Source organism: Bubalus kerabau, chromosome 6 (genome assembly GCF_029407905.1).
Source record: "Bubalus kerabau isolate K-KA32 ecotype Philippines breed swamp buffalo chromosome 6, PCC_UOA_SB_1v2, whole genome shotgun sequence".
Classification (NCBI taxonomy): Eukaryota; Metazoa; Chordata; class Mammalia; order Artiodactyla; family Bovidae; genus Bubalus; species Bubalus kerabau.
In genome coordinates, this window is record NC_073629.1 from 15,617,174 (window position 1) to 15,641,736 (window position 24,563).

Genomic DNA, 24,563 nt, shown 5'->3' on the forward strand with positions numbered 1-24,563 from the left:
AGAATTCCATGGACTATACAGCCCATGGGGTCGCAAAGAGTCGGACACGACTGAGCGACTTTCACTTAATTTCCTTGCTTATCTTTATGGTTATATCACCTAAATATACAGCTCTACACACTATGTTCAGTTTTTTATTGTTTCTGAAACTTACGTAAATGGAACCATTAGTGTATATATTGTTTTGTGTGGCCTTTTCAAAATTTGGTTCAACACAAGTCATTTGAGATTTTATGTTTGCTTGTGGCTGTAGTTTTTTCATTTTCATTATAGCTATGTAACAAGTCTATTTTTTAATGTGTTCTTTGACTTATTTGTTAAAGGATTTTAAATCAGTGCCTTACAGTTTTGCAGAGGTTATGACACTGATGAGTATATAGTGATCAGATCCCTGTTCCTACTTCAGAAAATTAAGCTTCTATTTAAATTTTATTCTTTTACTCTGACTAATTCAGTGATTGATATTTTATGATTCATTCTGTTGAGATACTTCAGACTCAGTAGAATGAGGTAGGGGCATAAATATGAAAGTGAACTGGATTTGTTTTGTAGAGTTTATTGGAAAGTGATGTGGAAAGCACTGCTTCTTCTCCACGTGGGGCAAAGAAATCCCGATTGAGGCAGTCTTCTGAGATGACTGAAACAGATGAGGAGAGTGGCATATTATCAGAGGTAAATCCATACCATGCTAATAAGATAAATTAGAAATACTGTATAAGTAGATTATTTAACTGTATAAATAGATAGTTTACCCATGGTGATTCTGAGCTGTCACCTTTTGCCAAACATGATTCAAGATCAGTAACCATGCCATTATCTTCCTTGTATTTGTGACTAGTTATAACTGAATTTCCAAGTCGCTTAAGTCAGTGAAGGGTTAAGAGAAAACTGGAACTCAGTGACAGGGAGAGAGATTTTTGAGTTTTTGTTAAGGGTCCAAATATGAGTGACTGGCAGGGTTTCTTTTGTCTACCCTCTTTTTTGTATGTGTTTTCTAATATTCTAAAGCCATTTTAATTTATCTCCCATTTTCAGTAACCTGAGTAGCATCCTGTTGGCTTCATTGGAAATAGGATGAAGCCTATTAAATTAATGTACTTGGCAATGTCTTTTGTTTTTTTTTTTTTTTTACCTCTGTCTGGCTGGGAAGAGAAAAATCGCTAGCATGTGAAAGATGTGCTTCTTTCTTCCTGCTTCTTTTTTTTCTCCCACTTTTCCTCCCCTCCCCCCTTTCATTTTTTAACATAGTTGCCTCTTTTAATTAGGCTGAGAAAGTGACCACACCTGCCATCAGGCACATCAGTGCTGAGGTAGTGCCCATGGGGCCTCCGCCCCCACCAAAGCCCAAACAGACCAGGGATAGTACCTTCATGGAGAAGTTGCACGCAGTAGATGAGGAGCTGGCTTCCAGTCCGGTCTGCATGGATTCTTTCCAGGTGAATGTAACTCTAGATTGCTGAGAAAGTGAATGGAGTAATTAGTTGTTGCTCAAATTGGGAAGGGAGAAAGGAAGATACTACATTCTGATATAATAAGTTTGTGTCATGAAATTGTAGGTCTTGGGTACTATTTGGTTTGTAGTATTTTATTGTGAGAATGGCATTTCCTAAGGAAGGAATAAAGGTATGTGACAGAGCATTTTTTTAAAAAATCATTTATCTGTTTGCACTGTGTGGAATCTTTAGATGCAGCATGAGAACTCTTCGTTGTGGCATGTGGGGTCTAGTCCCTGACTAGGGATTGAACCTGGCCTCCAGCATTGGAATGTGGAGTCCTAGCCACTAGACGACCAAAGACGTCCCACAGAGAGAATTTTTAAATGTGGAACATAGAAACAGTCTTCAGCCAGATTCCTCAAAATTAAACTTTACCACAGTTGCTTTAACATCTTCTCCTTCTTTCTCTTTGTACACATTTTTTTTTTCCTGAGTCACTTTGGAGTGTGCTGCAGTCATGATGCTCCTTTACCCCTAAATACCTTAGTGTATATGTCCTAAAAATGAGGACATTTGATTATGAAAATAAGGAAATATATAATATTATATATAAAATCTATTAAAGTCCTTACTTGGATTTTACCAATTGTCCCAATAGTCTTTTGTATAAACCCAAGGAAGAACAATTTCTTTGTGGTCCAGGATCCAGTTTAGGATTCCATGTTGTATTTAGTTGTCCTGTCTCTTAGACACTTTTAATAGGGAACAGTTTCTCAATCTTTTTTTGTCTTTCATAACCTTGACATTTTTGAACCTTATGAAGCAATTATTTAACAGACTATTCCTCTATTTTGACTTTTCTCATAGTTTCTCGTAGTTTTATCCAGGTGATGTACTTTTGGCACAGATCCCGGAAGCGATGTGTCCTTTTCAGTGCAGCATTTCGGGAGGCACGTGACTTCTGTCATGTTAAAGTTGATCATATGGTTAAGGTGGTGTCTGCTTTTTTTCTCCTTGCTGTAAAAATGTTATTTTTCCATTTTAAAATCAATTAATATGTATCTTTTATTTTAAGGTAAAACAGCTTTTCACCCACTTATTTTAGCATCCATTACTTATTCTTGATTGAAACAATCATTACTATGGTTATTGTCAAATGATGACTTTCTAAATCCCATCATTAGCTAGTTCTATTTTTGATAAGTTTAAGCATAAATTTTATTTATTTATAAAACTTTATTTTATATTGGAGTATAGCCAGGTAATAATGTTGTGATAGCTTCAGGTGACCTAGGTAGTTCTTTTTAATGTTTAGGTTTTCCCCAGTAGTCTTACCAGTCAATGAAAAATATGTCTGTCTTAAAATTTAAAAACAGAATATTGAATAAAACAGCTCTGAAAGGACCATTTAATTTTTTAAATTTTTATTAAAAATTAAAAAAAATTTTTTTGGCTGAGTTGAGTGGCATGCAGGATCTTAGTTCCCCAACCAGTGGTTAAACCTGTGCCCCCTGCAGTGAAAGTGCAGAGTTTTATAATCACTGGACTGCCAGGGAGTCCCAGGGGTCACTTAATTTGATCACCCTGCTTTGGAGTGAATGAGTAATTGTGTTGGGATATAATAGTTTTTATGTAATCATTTATTCATACACATACTGAATGACTGAAGGTGGGGAATAACTGTGTATGAGACAGAAAAGGTCTTTCCTCTTCTACCTTATTGTCTGTTGGAGAGATATAAACCATAAATGCATAAATTATTTCAGAGATGGGTAAGAAATGAACTAAATAAAAGCAAGGAAATAAGGTAGTGCCTATTGTAGTGCTGTACATAAGATGATTAGAAAAGTCCTTGAGTAGAGCACATTTGAACTGAGATCTGAATAAGCAGGAGGCAGGCATCTAAATTTTGCCTGGAGAATCCCATGGACGGAGGAGCCTGGTAGGCTGCAGACCATGGGGTCGCAAAGAGTCGGACACGACTGAGCGACTTCACTTTCACTTTTCCCTTTCATGCATTGGAGAAGGAACTGGCAACCCACTCCAGTGTTCTTGCCTGGAGAATCCCAGGGATGGGGGAGCCTGGTGGGCCGTCTATGGGGTCGCACAGAGTCGGACACGACTGAAAAGACTTAGCAGCAGCAGAAGGCATCTAAAAGATCTGGGAACATTTAAAAAAGCTTTTTTTGTGATATTTTCTGATTTAATGTTAAAAATGTCCCTTTGGCTAAGCTGTGGGAAATGAGCTATAGGAGAGCAAGAGAGGAAACAGAAATCTGTTGGGATATTATTGTAGTAGTCTAGGGAGAACTTCCTAAATAGATCTACAAATTCATTACAACCCCTTTCCAAATGCGAGCTGCTTATTTTGCAGAAATTGACAAGCTAATCCTAAAATTCACATGGAAATGTAAGGGACCCAGAATTGCCAAAACAGTCTTGAAAAAGAAAATAGATGGAAGTCTGTACTTAGTAATTTCAAAACTTATTGCAAAGTTACTGTAATCAAGACAGTCTTGTACTGGCATAAGAATAGACATAGACCAGTGGAACAGAATTGAGAGTATAACGATTAACTCTTAGGACTTCCCTGGTAGTCGGTTAAGAGTGCACCTGCCATTGCAGGGAACACAAGTTCAGTCCCTGGTCTGGGAAGATTCCGTACACTGCAGGGCAGCTAAGCCCCTGCGCCATAGCTCCTGAAGCCCGCATGCTCTAGAGTCTGCTTGCTGCAACTACTGAAGCCCTCATGCCTTCCAGCCTGTCCTCCACAAAAAGAGAAGCCATCACAATGAGAAGCCCACGTACCACAACTGGAGAGTAGCCCCTGATTACCGCAGCTAGAGAAAGCCCTTGTACAGCAGTGAAGATCCAGTGCAGACAAAAATAAAGGAAAAATTAAAAAAAAAAAAACAACCCTCTTAATTTGTGGTCAGTTAATCTTTTAGGACTTCCGTGGTGGCTCAAACAGTAGAGTCTGCCTGCACTGCGGAAGACCTGGGTTCGATCCCTGGGTCAGGAAGATCCCCTGGGTCAGGAAGAAGGAAATGGCAACCCACTCCAGTATTCAAGTTTGGAAAATCCCATGGGCAGAGGAGCCTGGCGGGCTATAGTCCATGGGGTTGCAAAGAGGTGGACATGACTAAGCGACTTCACTTTGAACTTTTTAATCTTTAACAAGTGTGCCAAGACCAATTAATGGGGAAAGAATAGTCTTTCAACAAATGGTGCTACAATAACTGGAAATAAATTCATTTGTGTCTTTTTTTTTTTTTTTTTAAGATTCCACATGAGTAATATTATATGTTACTTGTCTTTCTCTACCTGACTTGATTTACTTAGTATGTCCATCCATGTTGTTGCAAATGGCATTATTTCATTCTTTTTAAAAATATACTCTGAGTATCTTTTAAAATATATATATATATATTTATTTGGCTGCATCGGGTCTCAGTTGTAGGACATAGCCTCTTTGTTGCGTCATGCAGGATCTTTCGTTGTGGCACACGAGCTCTCTAGTTGTGGCATGTAGGCTCAGCAGTTGTGGGGTGTGAGCTAAGTTGCTCCACTGGGATCTTAGTTCCCAGACCAGGGATAGAACTTGATTCCCCTGCATTGTAAGGCAGATTTTTAACTACTGGACCACCGAGGAAGACCCTATTACTTCATTCTTTTTTTCCTAATGTTTTATTTTTTAAATTTTTTGGCTGCACTGTGCAGCATATGGTATCTTAGTTCCCCAGCCAGGGATCGAACCTGTGCACCCTGCAGTAGAAACCTGGAGTCTTAACCACTGGACCACCAGGGAAGTCCCCATTTTTTTTTTTTTTTAATGCCTGAATAACATTCATTTGTATATATGTACCACATCTTTATCCATTCGTCAGTGGACATGTAGGTTGCTTCTGCGTCTCGGCTGTTGTAAACGGTGCTGCAGTGAACATGGGGGTGCGTATATCCTTTTGAATCTTACTTAACGAAACAGAAACAGACTCACAGTCTTAGAAACAAACTAATGGTTACCAGGGGGAAGACTAGGGGCGAGGGCTAGACTGGGAGTTTGGGATTGACATGTACAGACTGCTGTATTTAAAACAGGTGACGAACAGGGACCTACTGTATAGCAGCAGGGGACTCTGCTTGGTATTCTCTAATAACCTAAATGAGAAAAGAATTTGGAAAAACGATAGAAAATAAACAAAAAACAATTGGTGCTGCAACAACTGAAAATTCATATGTGAAAGCATGAAGTTTGATTTTACCTCAAATCACACTTAAAAGTTAACATAGATAACTCGCCTAAATTTAAGAGCTAAAATGATGAAACTATTACAAGAAAACAGAGTGCATCTTTGTGACTTTTGATTACAATATTGTAATAGGTAGTGAACTCTTATAACTCAACAATAAAAAGACAACCCAATTAAACAGTGGGGAAAAATATGAACACACAATTCTGTATTCCTTTCCTTTTTTCTCAATAAAAAAGAATGAAGTACTGATAACATGCTACAGGATGAACTTTGAAAACATGCTAAATGAAAGCAGCCAGAGACAAAAGGCCGCATATTGTATGATTCCTTTTATATAAAATTTCCATCATAAGCAAATCATAGAGTCAGAAAGATTAGTGATTATTAGAGACTGGGATGAGGGAAGAATGGGGGGCATCTGCTAGGAAAAATGGAGTTTCTTTTGGGAGTGATGAAAATGTTTTAGAATTAGATAGTGGTGGTGCTCACTCAAGTGTAAAACCTACACAGTTATGCACTTTAAAAGAGTGAGTTTTATGGTATGTAAATTTTATCTTAATTTAAGGACGACATCAAGTTTTTTGTTCGTTTTTTTGTTGGTGGTGGTGCTGAAATTTTGGTTTTAAAACTGATGTCATTATAAGATACAAGGATATATTGTACAACGTGGGGAATATAGCCAGTATTTTATAATAACTATAAATGGAATATAACCTTTAAAAAAAAGATTGGTACTACCACCACCAACAAAAAACAACAAGGAAAAATAAAAAACAGTTGATGTCATTGTCCTTAATGTTTCTCAAAGAATAATAAACCCAAATGATTTCAAGAAAAGACCTTGTGGTTTAAGCTAAGAAGAGAAGCACACAGGATATGATGAAGTTTGGAGAAGCTGAAAGCATCAGGCATCCAGTGATAGACTTTTGTTTCCTTCCCCACTGTCTAGCCCATGGATGACAGTCTCATTGCTTTCCGAACTCGCTCTAAGATGCCACTGAAAGATGTTCCCCTGGGGCAGCTAGAGGCAGAGCTCCGAGCTCCAGACATCACCCCAGACATGTATGACCCCAATACAGCAGACGATGAGGACTGGAAGATGTGGCTGGGAGGACTTATGAATGATGATGTGGGGAATGAAGGTAACTGCTTTTGTTTGCATTTACTGTCCTCTCTGTCCATGGTCTCTATGGTAAAATTTTCATTAGTTAATATCGTAAGGAAAGGGATGTTTTCAGTTGATTTAATTTTGTATTTAACAATATACTCTAAATCAGTAGTTAAATCCCCCCTCCCTTTTTTCTGTTGAGTCTTTTGGGGAATCTTTTGATTGCTAAGATTCTGCCTCTGAAACATAAATGTACATATAATTTTATATATGATTGCATGAGAGCGCATCGTTTTACTCAAAGACTATTGTGTTAGTTAAGATTCTTCCTGATGCAAGTGAAAGAATCCTAACTCTCAGCTTGCTGAAGGGCAAATAAAACCAGACTTTGGAAAGGGCAGAAAAGCCTGCAGTGGAATTGAGGCAGTTTAGGCCCACTTTCTCTCTCTACAGCTGTTATCTGTACTTCTTTTTGTCAGTCAACTCGATTCTTAAACCTTTTTTTCTACAAGGCTGGAAATACGATCATACACACACCATTCACTTCTTGCTTTGTTCCCACATCAGAAGAAATCTCTTCTACAGGCTCTAGTTTTAAAAGTCCAGAGGAGCAACTGTGGTTTGGTTTGATCACATACCTACTCTCTTGGTGTTGCATGGCTTTGATAGGAAGACTGTTTAAGCATGGAGGTCTGTGACTGGCAGCACCTCATAAACAATGGTTGGGATAAGCAGTTACTCAAAAGAAGTGGTAGTGTTTCCAGAAGTAGGGAAGGAGAATTGATCAGACACAAGCAACTTTGACTGCAGTCATACGTGGTGTAAGAATCCTTGCTGCAACCCTTATTTGTTTTAGAATATAAGTAAAAGTTCTTTCTTTAAAACAGTGAATAAAGATTGTTAAAATTGTTTTTGGTGATTTTTTTTTTAAGTGTACTGTAGTGAAAATCAGGTATCACTCATCATTTTGTGCAGTGCTTCTGTAAATGTAGAGCAAATGAGAGATCGCCTTAGTTTGTCGTGATTTCCAGATGATTCCTTACCCCTTTGAGAATGTGCTGAAAGCTATGCAGCCACTCCCTGGAAAAATGTCCACATCTACATACATGAAGCTTTTTTATGTCACTTTCTTTAGGGAGATTTATAATTTTCTTGAGGTTCATTTATTGACATTTCCTTTTTCTATCAACCCATCTCAAAGTCCAAGGCTCACAAGGCTCAAAAACCTCTGCAGAAAGAAATGAACAGGGACAAAGATAATTCTATCAATTTTATAAAAGTCTCAGAAATTCATTGTGTTACTTTGTGTTTCAGAATCCATTTGTTATACTGCTAGAATTAGAACCCAGTTTAGTTTTCCAGGAACATGTCTCAAAGAAGTGTCGGGGGCATGAAAGCATTTTTTAAATGCGTATGCTACTTCATAAGCAAGCTCTGCATTTTATCCTTAGACCTAAGCTAAGACAAAATAACGATAGTGATTACGTCTCGTGGCTTTATTAGTCCAGCAGCTTTGGTGCCTTAATTGTTAACACCTTGGTTGAAAGAGCTGAGATACTGGCTATTGAGGAGGAAAGGTCAGACTGGGTTGGCTGTCAGGATTTTGGGAGCTTTGTTTCTCACGGAGAAGGCAGTGGCAACCCACTCCAGTACTCTTGCCTGGAAAATTCCAGGGACAGGGGAGCCTGGTGGGCTGCCGTCCATGGGGTCACACAGAGTCGGACACGGCTGAAGCGACTTAGCGGCGGCGGCAGCAGCAGCAGGACAGTGTTTCTCATAGTTAGTGTCTAGAATTTGAATCAGAATCAGAGTGTGTTAGGATGTTTGTGTTGGATGGTGTAAAGATGTAAATTCCATTCCAGGGCCTTGCCCTGTACCTACTGAATCAGAATCTCTAATGGGTATCGTCTAGGGATCTAATTCTTACGTATCCTAAAGGTTGGAAACTACTGGCATGGGAGGAATAGAAGAGTATGATAAGGGTCAATTGAGGAAATGGAATAATGGTTAGTGGGGAGGGTGAAAATGTTTTCTTTAAAACAATTGTTTTGTTTCCTTAGTAGGATCTATTTAAAAAAGAGAATATGAATCCAGTGACTAGGGTAGATTTATAAACCACATCTACCAGCTGAGTTTAATGAGTGCTGGTAAGTAGGAAATAATGCTAGATATAGATCATAGAACCAAACTTCAGCCATATGCTGGTTTATTTTTGTAGTATTATGTGGTTATTTTCATATGTTCCTAGTACCATCTGCTCTTCTATTAAGAGTGTCATTTGCAAAAAATAATTTAAGAGGTCTACTAATGGAGTGGGTACACCAAATTGAGATCAGCTGGATAGATGCTGACATTGGGTGTTAATATCAGTCAACAAAGTAATTAGACCCAGAAGTTAGGTTCTACAATTAAGGTACTAAAAGCCAAGCAGAACTCAGAAGAAACCTTCCCAAATGATTTTTCAGCATGTTTACCAAATGAATTCTCTGAGAATATTGGCTGGCCCACTTGTATGATACAAGCAGAAGCCTTCTTTGTAGATCTTGCACCTCAACAGATGGGGGTCCAAACGTATGTACCGTATCCATTTGATATAGGCTTTCTCCAGAACTTACATTATTCGCAACATTTGTAAAGAATCTGCTCTAAAGAGGCTTACGTAGAAAGTACTGTAGAGATTAGGAAGACAGGATTCCAATTCCCAAGGATTTAAAACATTTTTATTGGGGAGATAACCTATAGATGGGTGAAAAAGACTTCACATTTAAATAACTATATACAAACAATGCAGATTTATATACTGTAAACAGAATAAATGTTGAGTAAAGAATATCAGGTTAGCTAACACAGCATTGTATGTTAATTATACTCCAATAAAAATTAAAAAGATTATCAGGTTAGATTGGGGCTTATCAGTACAGATTTTTCAGTGATGGTGAATCAAAGATGTATGTGTATATATTTTTATTTTTAATGAAAGATACTCATTTGTTGTGAAAAATCAAAACATTATGGAAGGGCACAAAGTGGAAAGGAAGAATTCCATTCTTCAGTCTTTGTTAATTCTTTCGAACTATTTTCTGTGTATCTAATCAAGCACATATTTATCTTTTTTTCCATGAAAGGCATCATACTATACATGTTATCCTGCATCTGCAACTTGCTTCTTTCACTTACTGTAATTTAGAGATCTTTCTATTGTAATGTGTACAGATCTCCCTCTTCTGTTGAATGGCTGTAAGATGGTAAGGTGTTTTTGTTTTAATTTAGTTCCTCAGTTGCGCTAGCCGCATTTCAAGTTCTCAGTTGCCTCATGTGATTACTGTTGTACAATGCATATGTATTAGAACATTTCCAGCCTTGCAGGAAGTTCTGTTAGATGATGCTCATCTAAAGTTGTCTTGGGAAGAATTTCACCTTAATATAACAATTCTGTATATTATTGACTCCTTCACAATTTTTATTTAGCAGTCTGTAGGGAAAGAGCAAATTAGCCCAGATGGTGGTGGTCAGGCTCTCTTGCCCCACAGCCTCTTGCTCTCGCCCCACGTTTTGTAAATATATGGTTATGTAACAGCTGAGATCACTTAAAGCACTGTGTGTCACGATGTACCTTCTTGGTCATGGGCCACTTTTGTTCTGTAAACACATAAAAGCTGCCCCTAAAAAGCCCTTGAGGCTACATTATGGCTGTGTGTCAGCTGTGTCAACCACGAGAGAATACAGTGTGTCTGCTGCTTCGGCTGCTTGCCAGCCTGGAGAGAATAAACAGTGCAGTTCTTATGACTCCTTGAGTTTTCTTCCAGCGTCCCTGCTTGCGCCTTGCCTACCCTGGGTTCAGAGAACAGTGAGGAACAGCAAGACAATTGGCATAGTTGACAGGATACCCCCGAGGTAGAGGAGCCTGAGGCGCCAACACATAGCATGTGTTACCAGGAGGCTGCAGTTTTCTCGGTGTGGAAGCTGATGGAAGACTGGGAAGTGGCGGGTAGTTCACCAGATAGCATTGAAAAGGCATTACAGGTGGTGAGTTCCCGTTTGCCTGACAAGGTGGCATGGACTGCCGCTGGCACCATGGGGTGGATTTTCCTAACTGCCTTGAAGGCGAATTGGATAGTGCCCTCTGTGATGCTACGCAAGTGTGCCAGTTGCAAAGACGAGACGAAAAGTTGGAACCTTGCCTATGTATGCTGAAACAAGAGATGCATGGCCTTGAAGAGGAACCCAGTGCCTCGGACTGTGAGGTAATGAGGGACGATGCTCACAAGGCCCTATTTACAGCAGAAAGTGAAACATGAGCAGCGTATGGCCCAGCGGGAGCATCCTCAAGGGGCCCCCAGTGTGACTGAGTTCACGACGTATTGCCCATATACTCAGGTGGAGTTGGTTGACTTGGGTAAGCAGTTTCAGCGAAAGCAAGGAGAACCGTTGGCAGCATAGTTTTTGTGAGTCTGGGACACAGGAGTGTTTGGTATCCTTTGTTCCAGGGACAAAATAGAACAGTTGGCATGTATAACCACTCACCCCTCATTGAGACAAAGGTTGCAGAATGCTAGGCGACTCATGCAGGGGGTGCCTAACCAAACACATACCCTGATGGAATGGATTAATGCCACCATCCACACCATGTGGATGAATGCAGAACTCCCAGACACCAGCTATGGAGGCAACTGCAACTGGAGCAGCAGTTTACCAGGTGTGAGAAGCACCCAGAGCAGAGATACAAGCAGTTACATGAACTCGTGATGTGTGAGCTGTGATCCTGAAGATACAGATTCGTGATTGAGCTGTGAATGCCACAAAAAGCCCCTCTTTGAAGGCGTGGGCTGCCTCCTGTGGGAGGATTTGGTGAGCCCTTACTGAGAGAAGTAGAGGGAGAGCGTGCACGGCACCATTGAAAGTGTGAAGAGCCTGAAGGGGGCCCTAGCTGGCAGGGGCCGCTTTTGGGTTACACAGATGCAAATGTGGGCTGATTGGTGTGAAGGCATACTGTAAGGGCTGTGTCCTGTCTTTAGATCTAGCTGTGTCCTCTCTTGCAGATTTAGAACAGTGTACTGTGAAGGCTGTGTCCTAGATTTAGAACAGGGTTCTGTGAAGGATGTGTTCTGTGATGTGTTACTAACTTCTGACTCTTGCAGATTTAGAAGTGTGAAAGCATTTGGAAGGAATCGTGGGTGGGCTGTGAATGCTGCAGAAATCCCTCTTTGAATGGGTGGGCCTGGTGCCTGTGGGTGGTTTTGCGGGTCCTTAGTAAAAAGCCCTGCAGGGGTGGAGTTGCCCCTGTCGAGGCTTTCCTGCAGTCTCACAAGGGCAGATGGTGGGCTGGCCATGGAAGATAAAGGCACTCCACATGCAGTGGGGGGCTCTTCTAGCCCCATGAGGCAAGGGCTGCAACATGAGTTCCAGGTGATACCGGGCGTTGGGTTTTGCTCTGCACTGGGGATGTAACTGTTTGTTGTAGCATCTACTGCTGTGTAGAATGTGGGTTCGAGGGTCTGTGCTAACTCACCAAGGGAGTATCGTGGAAGATGGACTGCACGTGGATTGTGAGGCGAGAGACCCTGAAGGGGTGGAATGTAAGGAAAGAGCAGGTTAGCTAAGATGCTGACGGTCAGGCTTTCTTGCCCCACGGCCTCTCTCACTCACCTCACGTTTTGTGATCACACGATTAGGTAGCAGCTGAGATCATTTATAGCACTGTGCATGTATGTCAGATGTACCCACTTGGTCATGGGCCACTTTTGTTCTGTAAACATATGAAAGCTCCACCTGAAAAGCCCTTGAGGCTGCGTTATGGCCGTGTGTTGACTGGGTCAACCATGAGAGAATATAGCGTGTCTGCTGCTAACAGCCACTGTGCCAGCCTGGAGAGAAGACACACGTCTGCAGTTCTGTGACTCCTTGAGTTTTCTTCCAGCTTCCCCGCTTGTGCCTTGCCAACAGTGTGTGAACAGTGAGACAGAATCTAAACGACATGATAACATCAACATTAGAGAAAATTATGAGGGAGAAGAATATCCATATTTCTATATTCGTATATAACAAATGTTTAGTATTTTTTGTGTATTTTTAGTTATTTCTGAGTCTTATTGTAGGGATATAATTTCTTCATGCTTATGAGTGTTATATGAGTATTGTGTTGTACTTTTCTCATGTATATATTGAACATGTATATAATGCTTAAATTCTGCATGTATCTTCTGTCTTATACTGAGGCATCTTAATTATAGTCATTCCTTAATTATTGGGAATTAGGGTTGTTTTTTTTTCTTTTACTGTCAATGCCTTTGTATAAAGAATTTTGCAAAAATATTAGTTTAATGAGATGCACTATTCTAAGTGGGTTTACTGAGATAAATTATATGTTCATTTTTTTGACTTTGGCTGCATTTTGAGAAATTTAAGTCTTGTTTGGAGCGAGGAAGGAACTTAGCTTAGTGGGGAGAATAGGTGCGATGAGTCAGCTGTGGGAAATGATCTATACAGAGGCACTGAGAAAAAGAAGAATAAGTAGTTTAAAAACTTCGGAATAGGGAGTTCCCTGGCGGTCCACTGGTTAGGACTCTGCCTTCACTGCCAAGGGCCTGGGTTCAATTCCTGGTGAGGGAACTAAGATCCTGCAAGCCACATGGTGTGGCCAAAAAATAAATAAAAAAATTAAAACCTTCAGAATAAATGTGCTTTATTGGAATAGATTTCCTGTGGTGCTGAACATCTTAAATATTCTTTGGAAATATGAGTTTACAGTTGAATAAGTGTCTGAAACTTTTTTTTCCTAGATGAAGCAGATGATGATGATGATCCGGAATATAATTTCCTGGAAGACCTTGATGAACCAGACACAGAGGATTTCCGCACTGACCGGGCAGTAAGAATCACCAGTGAGTCTGTGTGTGTTATGAGTCCTGCTCTTGACTTTTCCCCATCTAGCTTTGTTTACTTTGCAGAGTTTTGAGGGTGAAGCAGCCCACTCAAGACATTTAAGCTTCTGCTGCCTATTTATTTCTATAATTCTTTACATTGACATCTATACTCAGGAATCCTATCCACATCCCACAGTCATGTGTTAGAGTCCAGTATTTGGCAGCGATTGTACCAAAATGAGTAAGACATGGCCTCTGCCTGTAGGATGTCAGCTTAGGGGGATACAGACAGGAACAGTTACAGTACAAAGTGATAGATGCTATAATAATAGCTTATATACTGGTGGCCTAAGAGAGGGTATAGTGTCCTATGTATACTATGGCTTGTGAAATGACTCATAAAATGATTCACCTTAGTTTAGAAGGAGCAATAAGAAGGTTTTGCTGAATGGGGGCAGAGAGGGGTTTTGTAAATAGAAGAATTTTTGCAGACCATGAAATTATGAAACAGCAATACATGTATTTTGAAAATAGTAAGTAGTTTGATTTAGTTATCTGAGTTGTGGTAGGAAGTTAAGCAATGTTCAGTTCATGGAGAACCTTAGATTTGATTTTTAATCTGTCAAAAAAGAAAGGTCAAAAAGTTTTAAGCAGGAAATCAATAGGAACTGATTTGGATTTTAGAAATATTATTTTGATTTAATGGCAGTTTAATGTATTGATTTTGGTGGGTAAAGAGCAAGATTGAAGGCATGGGAAACAATAACTTGGCTTGAGTCATTTTTTAAAAAAAATCATTCCATTGCTAGTTTGCCAATAATGGATAACATGTTTCGGGAACTGTTGATTTATATTGAGTGTGTGCAAGTCCCTGTACTTGGATAATATACACCATATGGTGAAGGTAAAATGTTGGCTCTTGACAAGGTTATGAAGAAAGATATATCAGTATCCAGAAGTGTTTATTATGTACCTAAAGAATGTAGGTCTTTCTGCAGAGAGAATTATGTAAGCACAATCCTTTAAATGTTCTGTTTTGTTGCTTTAGTTCATCTTTCATATTGTTTTTGAGATTAGAGTGTCATTTTCTTTATGAAGGTCTTCCATTTATTTTGGTATCTTATGACAGTTAAGGTTAGAAGAAGCATTGAAAGGAAAGCACCAAGAATCAAAGAGAAAGGGTAGGAAAAAAAGGCTTTAGGATTTAGATTTTGAGAAAACTGGGAAGGATTGTCTAGGAAAGTATGAGAAAAACCAAGAAAGTCTTGTGTTTCAGAAACCAAGGGAAGAGTCAAGAAGGAGTGACTGGTCCACAGCGTCATGTGCTGGTGGTTATGAAACATTATTTGCTTGAAGCAGAAAAATAGGAGTTTGCATTTCAGTTTAGTTCTCATCCTGGAATACATTTGCCTTCCCCTTTCGTTTGTCTGTGACTTTCTTCAGTTGACCTTGAAGAACTTGGGGGCTACGGGTGCTAAACCATTGTGCAGTGAGAAATCTGACTGGAAGTTTTGACTGTCCCTAAACTGCTAGTAGCCTACTGTTGAAGGCTTAGCAATAAAGTAAATAGTTGATTAACATGTATTTTGTATGTAATGTGTTTTATGTACTATATTCTTACAATAAAGTAAGTTAGAGAAAAGGAAATGTTATTAAGAAAATCATAAGGGAGACAAAATACATTTTTATACTACTGTTGTATCCATACTTCCAAATGTAAGTTTCTGTTAATCTGTTTACAAGATGAATCATCTGTCAGTATCTACATTAATATTATGTCATATAACACAGAATACTGGAGACATACATGTCACAAGCACTGGATATGAAAAATGAGAAGATAACGTGAAAAAGAAATTCGTGTTTATTTATGGTGTAAGGAGTCATGTATCAATAATGAAGAAGCAACACTATGACGGCTTGATGATAGCCTAGTGTAACTGATAGAATTGCTTCACAGTACTCTTGTCAAGTGGGCCTTAGAAAGCATCACTACGAACAAAGCTAGTGGAGGTGATGGAATTCCAGTTGAGCTATTCCAAATCCTGAAAGATGATGCTGTGAAAGTGCTGCACTCAATATGCCAGCAAATTTGGAAAACTCAGCAGTGGCCACAGGACTGGAAAAGGTCAGTTTTCATTCCAGTCCCAAAGAAAGGCAATGCCAAAGAATGCTCAAACTACCGCACAATTGCACTCATCTCACACGCTAGTAAAGTAATGCTCAAAATTCTCCAAGCCAGGCTTCAGCAATATGTGAACCGTGAACTTCCTGATGTTCAAGCTGGTTTTAGAAAAGGCAGAGGAACCAGAGGTCCAATTGCCAACATCTGCTGGGTCATGGAAAAAGCAAGAGAGTTCCAGAAAAACATCTATTTCTGCTTTCTTGACTATGCCAAAGCCTTTGACTGTGTGGATCACAATAAACTGTGGAAAATTCTGAAAGAGATGGGAATACCAGACCACCTGATCTGCCTCTTGAGAAATCTGTATGCAGGTCAGGAAGCAACAGTTAGAACTGGACATGGAACAACAGACTGGTTCCAAATAGGAAAATGAGTACGTCAAGGCTGTATATTGTCACCCTGCTTATTTAACTTCTATGCAGAGTACATCATGAGACACGCTGGACTGGAAGAAACACAAGCTGGAATCAAGATTGCCAGGAGAAATATCAATAACCTCAGATATGCAGATGACACCACCCTTATGGCAGAAAGTGAAGAGGAACTCAAAAGCCTCTTGATGAAAGTGAAAGTGGAGAGTGAAGAAGTTGGCTTAAAGCTCAACATTCAGAAAGTGAAGATCATGGCATCTGGTCCCATCACTTCATGGGAAAGAGATGGGGAAACAGTGTCAGGCTTTATTTTTCTGGGCTCCAAAATCACTGCAGATGGGTACTGCAGCCATGAAATTAAAAGATGCTTACTCCTTGGAAGGAAAGTTATGACCAACCTAGATAGCATATTCAAAAGCAGAGGCATTACTTTGCCAACAAAGGTCCGTCTAGTCAAGGCTGTGGTTTTTCCTGTGGTCATGTATGGATGTGAGAGTTGGACTGTGAAGAAGGCTGAGTGCCAAAGAATTGATGCTTTTGAACTGTGGTGTTGGAGAAGACTCTTGAGAGTCCCTTGGACTGCAAGGAGATCCAACCAGTCCATTCTGAAGGAGATCAGCCCTGGGATTTCTTTGGAAGGAATGATGCTAAAGCTGAAACTCCAGTACTTTGGCCACCTCATGCGAAGAGTTGACTCATTGGAAAAGACTCTGATGCTGGGAGGGATTGGGGGCAGGAGGAGAAGGGGACGACAGAGGATGAGATGGCTGGATGGCATCACTGACTCGATGGACGTGAGTCTGAGTGAACTCCGGGAGTTGGTGATGGACAGGGAGGCCTGGCGTGCTGCGATTCATGGGGTTGCAAAGAGTCGGACACGACTGAGCGACTGAACTGACTGACTGACTGACTCTTGGCTATAGATAAATGAATTGTTACAGAAATTTTATGGCATACAGTATTACAGTCATTAAAAAATTAAGATGATGGCATCAGGTCCCATCAGGCAAACAGAAGGGGGAAAAGTAGAAGTAGTGACAGGCTTTATTTTCTTGGGCTCCAAAATCACTGTGGACAGTGACTGCAGCTATGAGGTTAAAAGATGTTTGCTCCTTGAAAGGAAAGCTATGACAAACCTGGACAGCATATTAAAAAGCAGACATCACTTTGCCGACAAAGGTCCGTACAGTTAAAGCTAATGAAGAAGCAGCAATACGATAACTTGATGTAGTGTAATTGATAGAATTGCTTCACAATACCCTGCCTATACATTGATGAAAGAATTGTTACAATATTTTTATGGCATACAATATTACAGTCATTTAAAAAAACTTAAGACCCTGCCATTCACTCTCATCACTTCATGGCAAATAGAAGGGTAAAAAGTGGAAGCAGTAACATTTATTTTTTTGGGCTTCAAAATCACTGCAGATAGTGACTGCAGCCATGAAATTAAAAGACATTTGCCCCTTGGAAGACAAAATATTAAAAAGCAGAGACACCACTTTGCCAACAAAGTTCCATATAGTCAAAGCTCTGGTGTTTCCAGTATTCATCTATAGATGTCAGAGTTGGACCATAAAGAAGACCAAGTGCCGAAGAATTGATGGTTTTGAACTGTTGGGACTGAATGGAAATCAAACCAGTCAATTCTAAAGGAAATCAACCCTGAATATTCATTGGAAGGACTGATGCTGAAACTGAAGCTCCAGTACTTGGGCCACCTGCTGTGAAGAGCCGACTCATTGGAAAAGACCCTGATACTGGGAAGGATTGAGGGCAGAAGGAGAAAGGAGCAGCAGAGAATGAGATGGTTAGATAGCATCACTGACTCAGTGGACATGAATTTGAGCGATCTCTTGGAGATAGTGAAGGACGGTGGAGCCTGAGGTGGTGCAGTCCTTGGGGTCGCAAAAAGTTCGATACAACTTAGCACCTGAACAACATTACAGTCATATTCATGAACAGGATTGGAAACACTGTTAAATTTTTTATAATTGTGATAGATTGATACAGGCTTTCTCTAATTATAAGACAGAGGCATACTGTAAAATAATGTAATTTTTTGAAAGCATAATTATGAGTCAGTAATAAAACTAACACATAGTTGAAAGTGAAAGTGTTAGTTGCTCAGTCATGTCCGACTCTCTGCAAGTCCATGGACTGTAGCCCGCCAGGCTCCTCTGTCCATGGGATTCTCCAGGCAAGAAGACTGGAGTGGGTTGCCATTTCCTCCTCCAGGGGATCTTCCCAACTCAGGGATCAAACCTGGGTCTCCTGCATTGCAGGTAGATTCTTTACTGTCTGAGCAACCAGGGAAGCTCTACCATATAGTTAATTTTATATCACTCATTTTATGCCTATGTAAGGATAGGTTATCCATTTCAATACAAGTCTTGCACAAGATTTTCTAATACTTGGGCAATGATGATGGTGACACAAAAACATCTCATATACTTCTTGCCATACAATTATTAAATTTTCACACGAAGGCAAACACATCCACCACAGATAAGTTTATTAACTGTAGGCATGATGACTGTTTACTATTCATTAAGTCATAGTAGATCATCATAAAGGCCTCTGTCCTCTTTGTCTTCACATTGACTCAGCTGAGGAAGAAGAGGAGAAAGAAGGGGGTTGGTCTTGCTCTCCCAAGGGTGGCAGAAGCAGAAGAGGTGGTGGAGGAGGAAGGGGTGGCCGAGAGTGTAACTTTATGGAAATACATTATAATTTCTGTCTGACTTTTTGCTTTTTCATTTCTCTAAATATGTTTCTGTATGATCCAATCCCTCTTCCCACCATATGCTTTGGTTTCAGAGTCTATATATCATGAAGGCTTCATGTAAAAGAAATCAAAAGGAGTCTTGAATAATCAGAACTCTTCTGCCAGATTTTCTAATATCAGTTTGTTTTCTGACGCAGCTTCTCCTTTGTCTTCTTGCTCATGGTCTGGCACTGGTCTGGAAGCGTTCATCTCCATCAAGGCATCTTCTGTTAATTCCTCTGGTGTGGTGTCTGTTAGCTCTTGAATTTCTCTAAGATCCAAAAGTTGAATCTTTACCCCCATGTTTTTGGGCTATATTCACAGTCTCTTTCATAATTTCCTTGATTGGCTCTGTTGTAAATCCTGTGAATTCATGCATAACATCTGAACACGGTTTTCTCCAGTGGAAAGTTATTGTTTCAGGTTTGATGGCTTTCTTGGGTTTTTCTTTAACAGCGATGGCATCTTCAATAGTGTAATCCTTCTCCCAGACTTACATTCTCTTCTTCTGTAGCATTGATAATCCTTTCCATAGAGTATCACATATAATGAGGCTTAAAGATCCTTATGACTGCTGATCTGAAGGCTGAATTAGAGACGTGTTCGGAGGCGAGTTGACCACTTAAGACACCTTCAGTGTTGAATTCATTGGGCTCTGGGTGGCCAGGGGCATTGTCCAATACCAAAAGAAGCTTAAAACACGAGGTATTTCCTGACTTCAGGGACAAAGCATTGATGAAACCAATCCAGAGAAAGGGCCTTCTTTTTTTTATATCCAAAGACTGGTAACTCCTGTTTATCTTTTTCTTTCAAGGCTCTGGGGGTGAGCAGCTTTATAGAGAAGGATAGTCCTGGTCATAAACTAGACCATAGTCTCTGGTACATATCAGGCAATTTAGCGTTTTCTTGTAATGTCATGACTGTGCTTCTGCACTTCAGCTAGTAACAGGAGGGAACTATGAAATTATTGCAGAAGTACAGTATATGCCACTGTTAATTTTATGCAGTTACGATTTCATACTGAATCTTTATATTTGTGTTTCTCTGGCACTTTGTGTGGTCTGCATTTGCATAAATTTTGATAAATTTTTACTTTCAGAGTAGATTTGTGTATATTTTAGTGATAGTTAATGATAAAGTAGACTAGTATCTACATATAGTTTATGTGTTCATGACATACCTCACTTTCTCTTAAATGTTTTATGTTCTAGACTGGGGTTTGTCTGAGAGTTTTTTCGAATTGTTGCACATCCTCTTCCATTTTTCCAATAAATTTATTGAAAAAACTCTGCATATAAGTGGACCCATGTAGTTCAATTCCATGTTGTTTAAGAATCGACTGTAATTTCTCAGTGAGATCCTCCTCATTGAGGATTGACTTTCTTGCTTTGTATTCCATATGATTTTATATGTCCTTTTTAATGCTAATCTCTCTCATAATTGCTTATTTATATCTTGTCTCCTCCACTAGACTGTGAGTTTCTCATGATTTTTGTATTATTTATTGCCTTTGAGCAAGTGTTTTTCACGGTGCTGACAATATTTGCCGAAGAGTAGACTTTTCTGGGATGCCTGAATGAAGGGTCCTCCTTTCTAGTCATAGCGTTCTGTGATTGTAAGTAAAAACCAGGATAGAATTTTAATTTTGTTTCTACCCCTTGTTATCTTACGTTATCATGTTTAATTACAGTCCTTTTAAGAGGACTTATGTGGATGATAAAAATTTAAAAATAAGCTTAGAATCACAGAGTCTGGAATGCTTCTGTGATTATGTATATTTTCCTCCCACTTAAGCATTTGTTCATAGCCTCTCTGATGTGACCTTTTAATCTGTTTGGGAACCTCTGGTGACAGGGAGTTCATCAATTCTGCAGATGCTGTGTCCTGCTCTTGAACACCTCCTCAATTAACATTTTCCTTACTAAACCTGAATCTTTTATATTTCTGTTTTTCCTTTGTTCCTAAAAAATGTAACTTACTACCAAGTGTACATAGTATAGTGTGTTTCTTTTCCTACATTTTTTCTTTACTATGCTAAACATACCAAGTTTCTTCAGTTCTCTAAAGAGACTTTCCACACTTCAACACCCAGGTTACCTTCCTCTGGATATTAGCCTTTATTTTTAAGAAAATTTCTCCTACATTATGTGTTTTTATGAAACTCTTCAAACATGTGGACGCCCATATACCCAGGCTTCCCCAGTGGCTCAGTGGTAAAGAATCTGTCCGCAGTACAGGAGTTTCAGGAGATAGGGTTCAGTCCCTGGGTTGGGAAGATCCCCTGGAAGAGGGTATGACAACCCACTATAGTGTTCTTGCCTGGAGAATCCTATGGACAGAGGAGCCTGATGGGCTACAGTCCATAGGGTCGCAAAGAGATGGACACAACTGAAGTGACTTAGCATACACACACGCACCCATATACCCACCACCTAGTTTCTGCAGTTAAGTTTTCATATATTAACTTAATTATGCAGCTCTCCATCTATTTCTCTATCTGTTAATCCTTGTTTGTTTGTTTTTTTTAAAGCATTTCATAGTGAGTTGTGGATATCTAAACATTTCAGCATGCATATCATTAATTAGAACTCAGTATTGTTTACAGATTTTAGGTAATGTATACATACTGTAGTATAGAAATCTTCAGTGTACCATTCAGTGAGGTTTGTCGTGCCTCTTTGTTAGAGGGGTGTACTCAACCCCTAAGAAGATAGAGATTCATCACCCCAAAAAGCACCTACTTGTTCCTCCAGATCAGTCCACACATCATCCTCCCTGGTGAAACCACTGTTCTATTTTCTTGTATCATAGATTAGACTTGCCTCTTTTAAAGCTTCATGTAAATGGAATCATAGTATGTGTTCTGTTATGTAAAGCATCTTTCACTTAGCATGATGTTTCTGAGATTCATGAATATTGCTTGTATTACTTAATTTCCTTCCTTTTTATTGCTGAGTAGGATTCCAGTGTATAAATATACCAATTTGTTTATTTGTAATCAATCCCCAGGTGTTGATGGACACCTGGGTTCTTTCTAATTTCTAGCTATCTTGAATAAAGATAGCTCTGACCTTTCTTTAAAAGTTTTGTGGACAGATGTTTCATATCTTTTGGGTCAGCTCTCTAGGGGAGGAATCATTGGTCATAAAGTAGATCTGTACTTAGTTTTATGTTAAATTGCCAGACCTTTTTTCAGTGTCTTTCCTTGTACATTGTTTTTAGAGTTCCAGTCGCTGCACATCCTCACCAACATTTAGATTTTATTTTTTTAATGCCCTCTTGAGAAGGGCTTTTATAGTGATGATCACACTCTGCTGTGATTCAGTGATATGCTTGCCTTCTTGGTCACAAGCATTGTTTTGGAGCCATTGTGTCATATTGATCTTTTTGTGCACTTAAGAAATTGATTTTTCAAAATCCTAAATGTAAGACCTTAAATTTATCCCCATTATATTTCATCCAGTTAATTTGAGAAAATTAGAACTCTGTTATCTGTTGGTCTGGTGATCCCTTTTAGCTTTATATTATTTGCACATTTGATAAGTGTGTTTTCTGGGTGTTTTAGGTTGTGGATGGGATTGCTGAATAGTTCAGGCCCAAAAGTAGAGTCTTTTGACACACTACTGGAGACTTCTGTCTTGATTCCATTCAGTAGGATAGAACTGAATTCTATCTACCCATTCTCCTTTTAGTCCATCCAAGAGAGAATGTAATGACAGGAGATTTTGGTAACTAATAAACTTTGATTATCCATATCTTAGTAAAGTTTTCCTTAAGCTTTTAGATAGCCTCTTCAACACAGATTATGAATTTGTCACATTATAAAATCATCTAGCTTACGTTTTTGTTTGTTTTCTCACTAGAATTTAAGCTTCATGAGAGTAAGTTTCTGTCATGTATCTGAGCATCTAGAACAGAGATTAAGGCATATAGTTGTTCAATAAATGTTTTTAAATGAATGAGTGAATGATGGATATTAATACACATGAAGATTTTGTCCAAAGCCTTGCTGAAAAAAGCTTTCTTTGTTTTCTTGAAATTCCCTGTATTGCAAAATGAAATAAACATGTGGCAACAGAATACTGTTTGGCTTTTTTGCAGAAAAGGAAGTGAATGAACTGATGGAAGAGCTGTTTGAAACTGTGAGTAATGATCTTTGAATGAGAACTCTGGATACTAAAGCTCTGGATTCTATACTAAAGAGCTTTGGATTCTTCAGCAAGCTCTGTCCTTTGGTCTCAGGGCCCCTCTCTCCAGAACGGTGGTCTGACCAACCCATTCTCCTTGTAGTCCACCCAGGAGAGAATGTAATGACAGGAGATTTTGGTAACTAATAAACTTTGATTATCCATATCTTAGTAAAGTTTTCCTTAAGCTTTTAGATAGCCTCTTCAACTATCACATGATAATCCTTAAAGATTGCAAACTAATTTTAGATTATTCTGAGAACAGATAATTCCCTTTCTCATACATTTCTCTCTTGAAAGATAATCTGATCATTTTAAGTTATCTGTGGTGTGTCTTTACCACTACAAGGTGATAGACCGAGAAACTGTTTCTGGCATAAAGATTATTCCATGTGCAGAACTGTGCAAGCCCAGAAGTGAGAAAGGATCCAGTGCAAGCTCTTTCCGTGTGCCAGCATTATTAAAGTCCTGTAAACCAGTCTTCATTTTCCCCTGTCACTGTTGGAGTGACTTACATGCCCATTCCCCAGGAAAATCCTTCTTTTCCTTTGCCCTCAGTTTCAAGATGAGATGGGATTCTCCAACATGGAAGATGATGGCCCAGAAGAGGAGGAACGTGTGGCTGAGCCTCGGCCTAACTTTAACACCCCTCAAGCCTTACGGTAGGCTAACCAAAGACCTTGAGACCTAGAGGAAAAGTGTATGTCTGAGAGGGAGTTTTGAGAAGTTTTGGTTAACGATTTCCATCCCTGACTACCTGCTGTTACTGTTATAAGGATGCTGAACCCCATTGGCAGTGATGGGTGTGAAGTGAATAATTCTCCTTCATATGGGGCAGTGCAGCTCTAGACCAAGCTGTATCTGTTTGGGAAGGGAGAAAAAGCAGTAGCTGGCATTCATAGCAGCTTCTCCAGGTGAGTGGTGCTGGAGAGGTGTGTAGGACTCTGCATGGCCAGCCACAGAAGCTACCCCAAAGTTTAATAGCCACTATGTCCCTTTTGTTTTTCTGTTTGCTGTTAACATCTAGTAAAAGTTAATGAACCTTTGTTAGTCTCCAGGGCATTAACTGAGCAAACCATGAAGCACCTTCAGTAATGTCCTGAAGTCTGAAATGTGTTTACTGTCCTCTTCACATGAATTAGCACTTCTCTTGTCCCACCCAGAAGGTAGAGGCTTTTATCCCCCCCCCCCCCATATTTGTGATGAGTTTGCAGATTTCATCTGTACTTTGTTGTTATCCATCCTGAGTAGTAGCCTACTATCATTAGGTACTGGCTAGATGTCAGGGTATGGTTTGTGCTGTGGGTGGAACAAAGCAAAACCCAAGGACTCATAGCCTTTAATTAGTCCTTTGGTTTAACTGGAGAGCTCTGGATCCATCTGAAAGCTAGAC

General features: G+C 39.5%; 1 protein-coding gene across 16 annotated transcripts in view; it reads left to right on the top strand.

Annotated features, from left to right (window-relative positions):
- LOC129654638 (GON-4-like protein) overlaps positions 1-24,563 on the top strand; it is a 90,826-nt gene that overhangs the window by 38,899 nt on the left and 27,364 nt on the right. For 7 of the 16 annotated variants that reach the window (XM_055584021.1, XM_055584022.1, XM_055584020.1 and 4 more), the window contains 6 exons: positions 553-672; positions 1,266-1,436; positions 6,639-6,831; positions 13,577-13,678; positions 23,085-23,125; positions 23,729-23,832. In XM_055584021.1, coding sequence (XP_055439996.1) covers positions 553-672; positions 1,266-1,436; positions 6,639-6,831; positions 13,577-13,678; positions 23,085-23,125; positions 23,729-23,832 — 731 coding nt within the window. The other 9 variants (XM_055584029.1, XM_055584030.1, XM_055584036.1 and 6 more) reach the window with 9 other exon arrangements.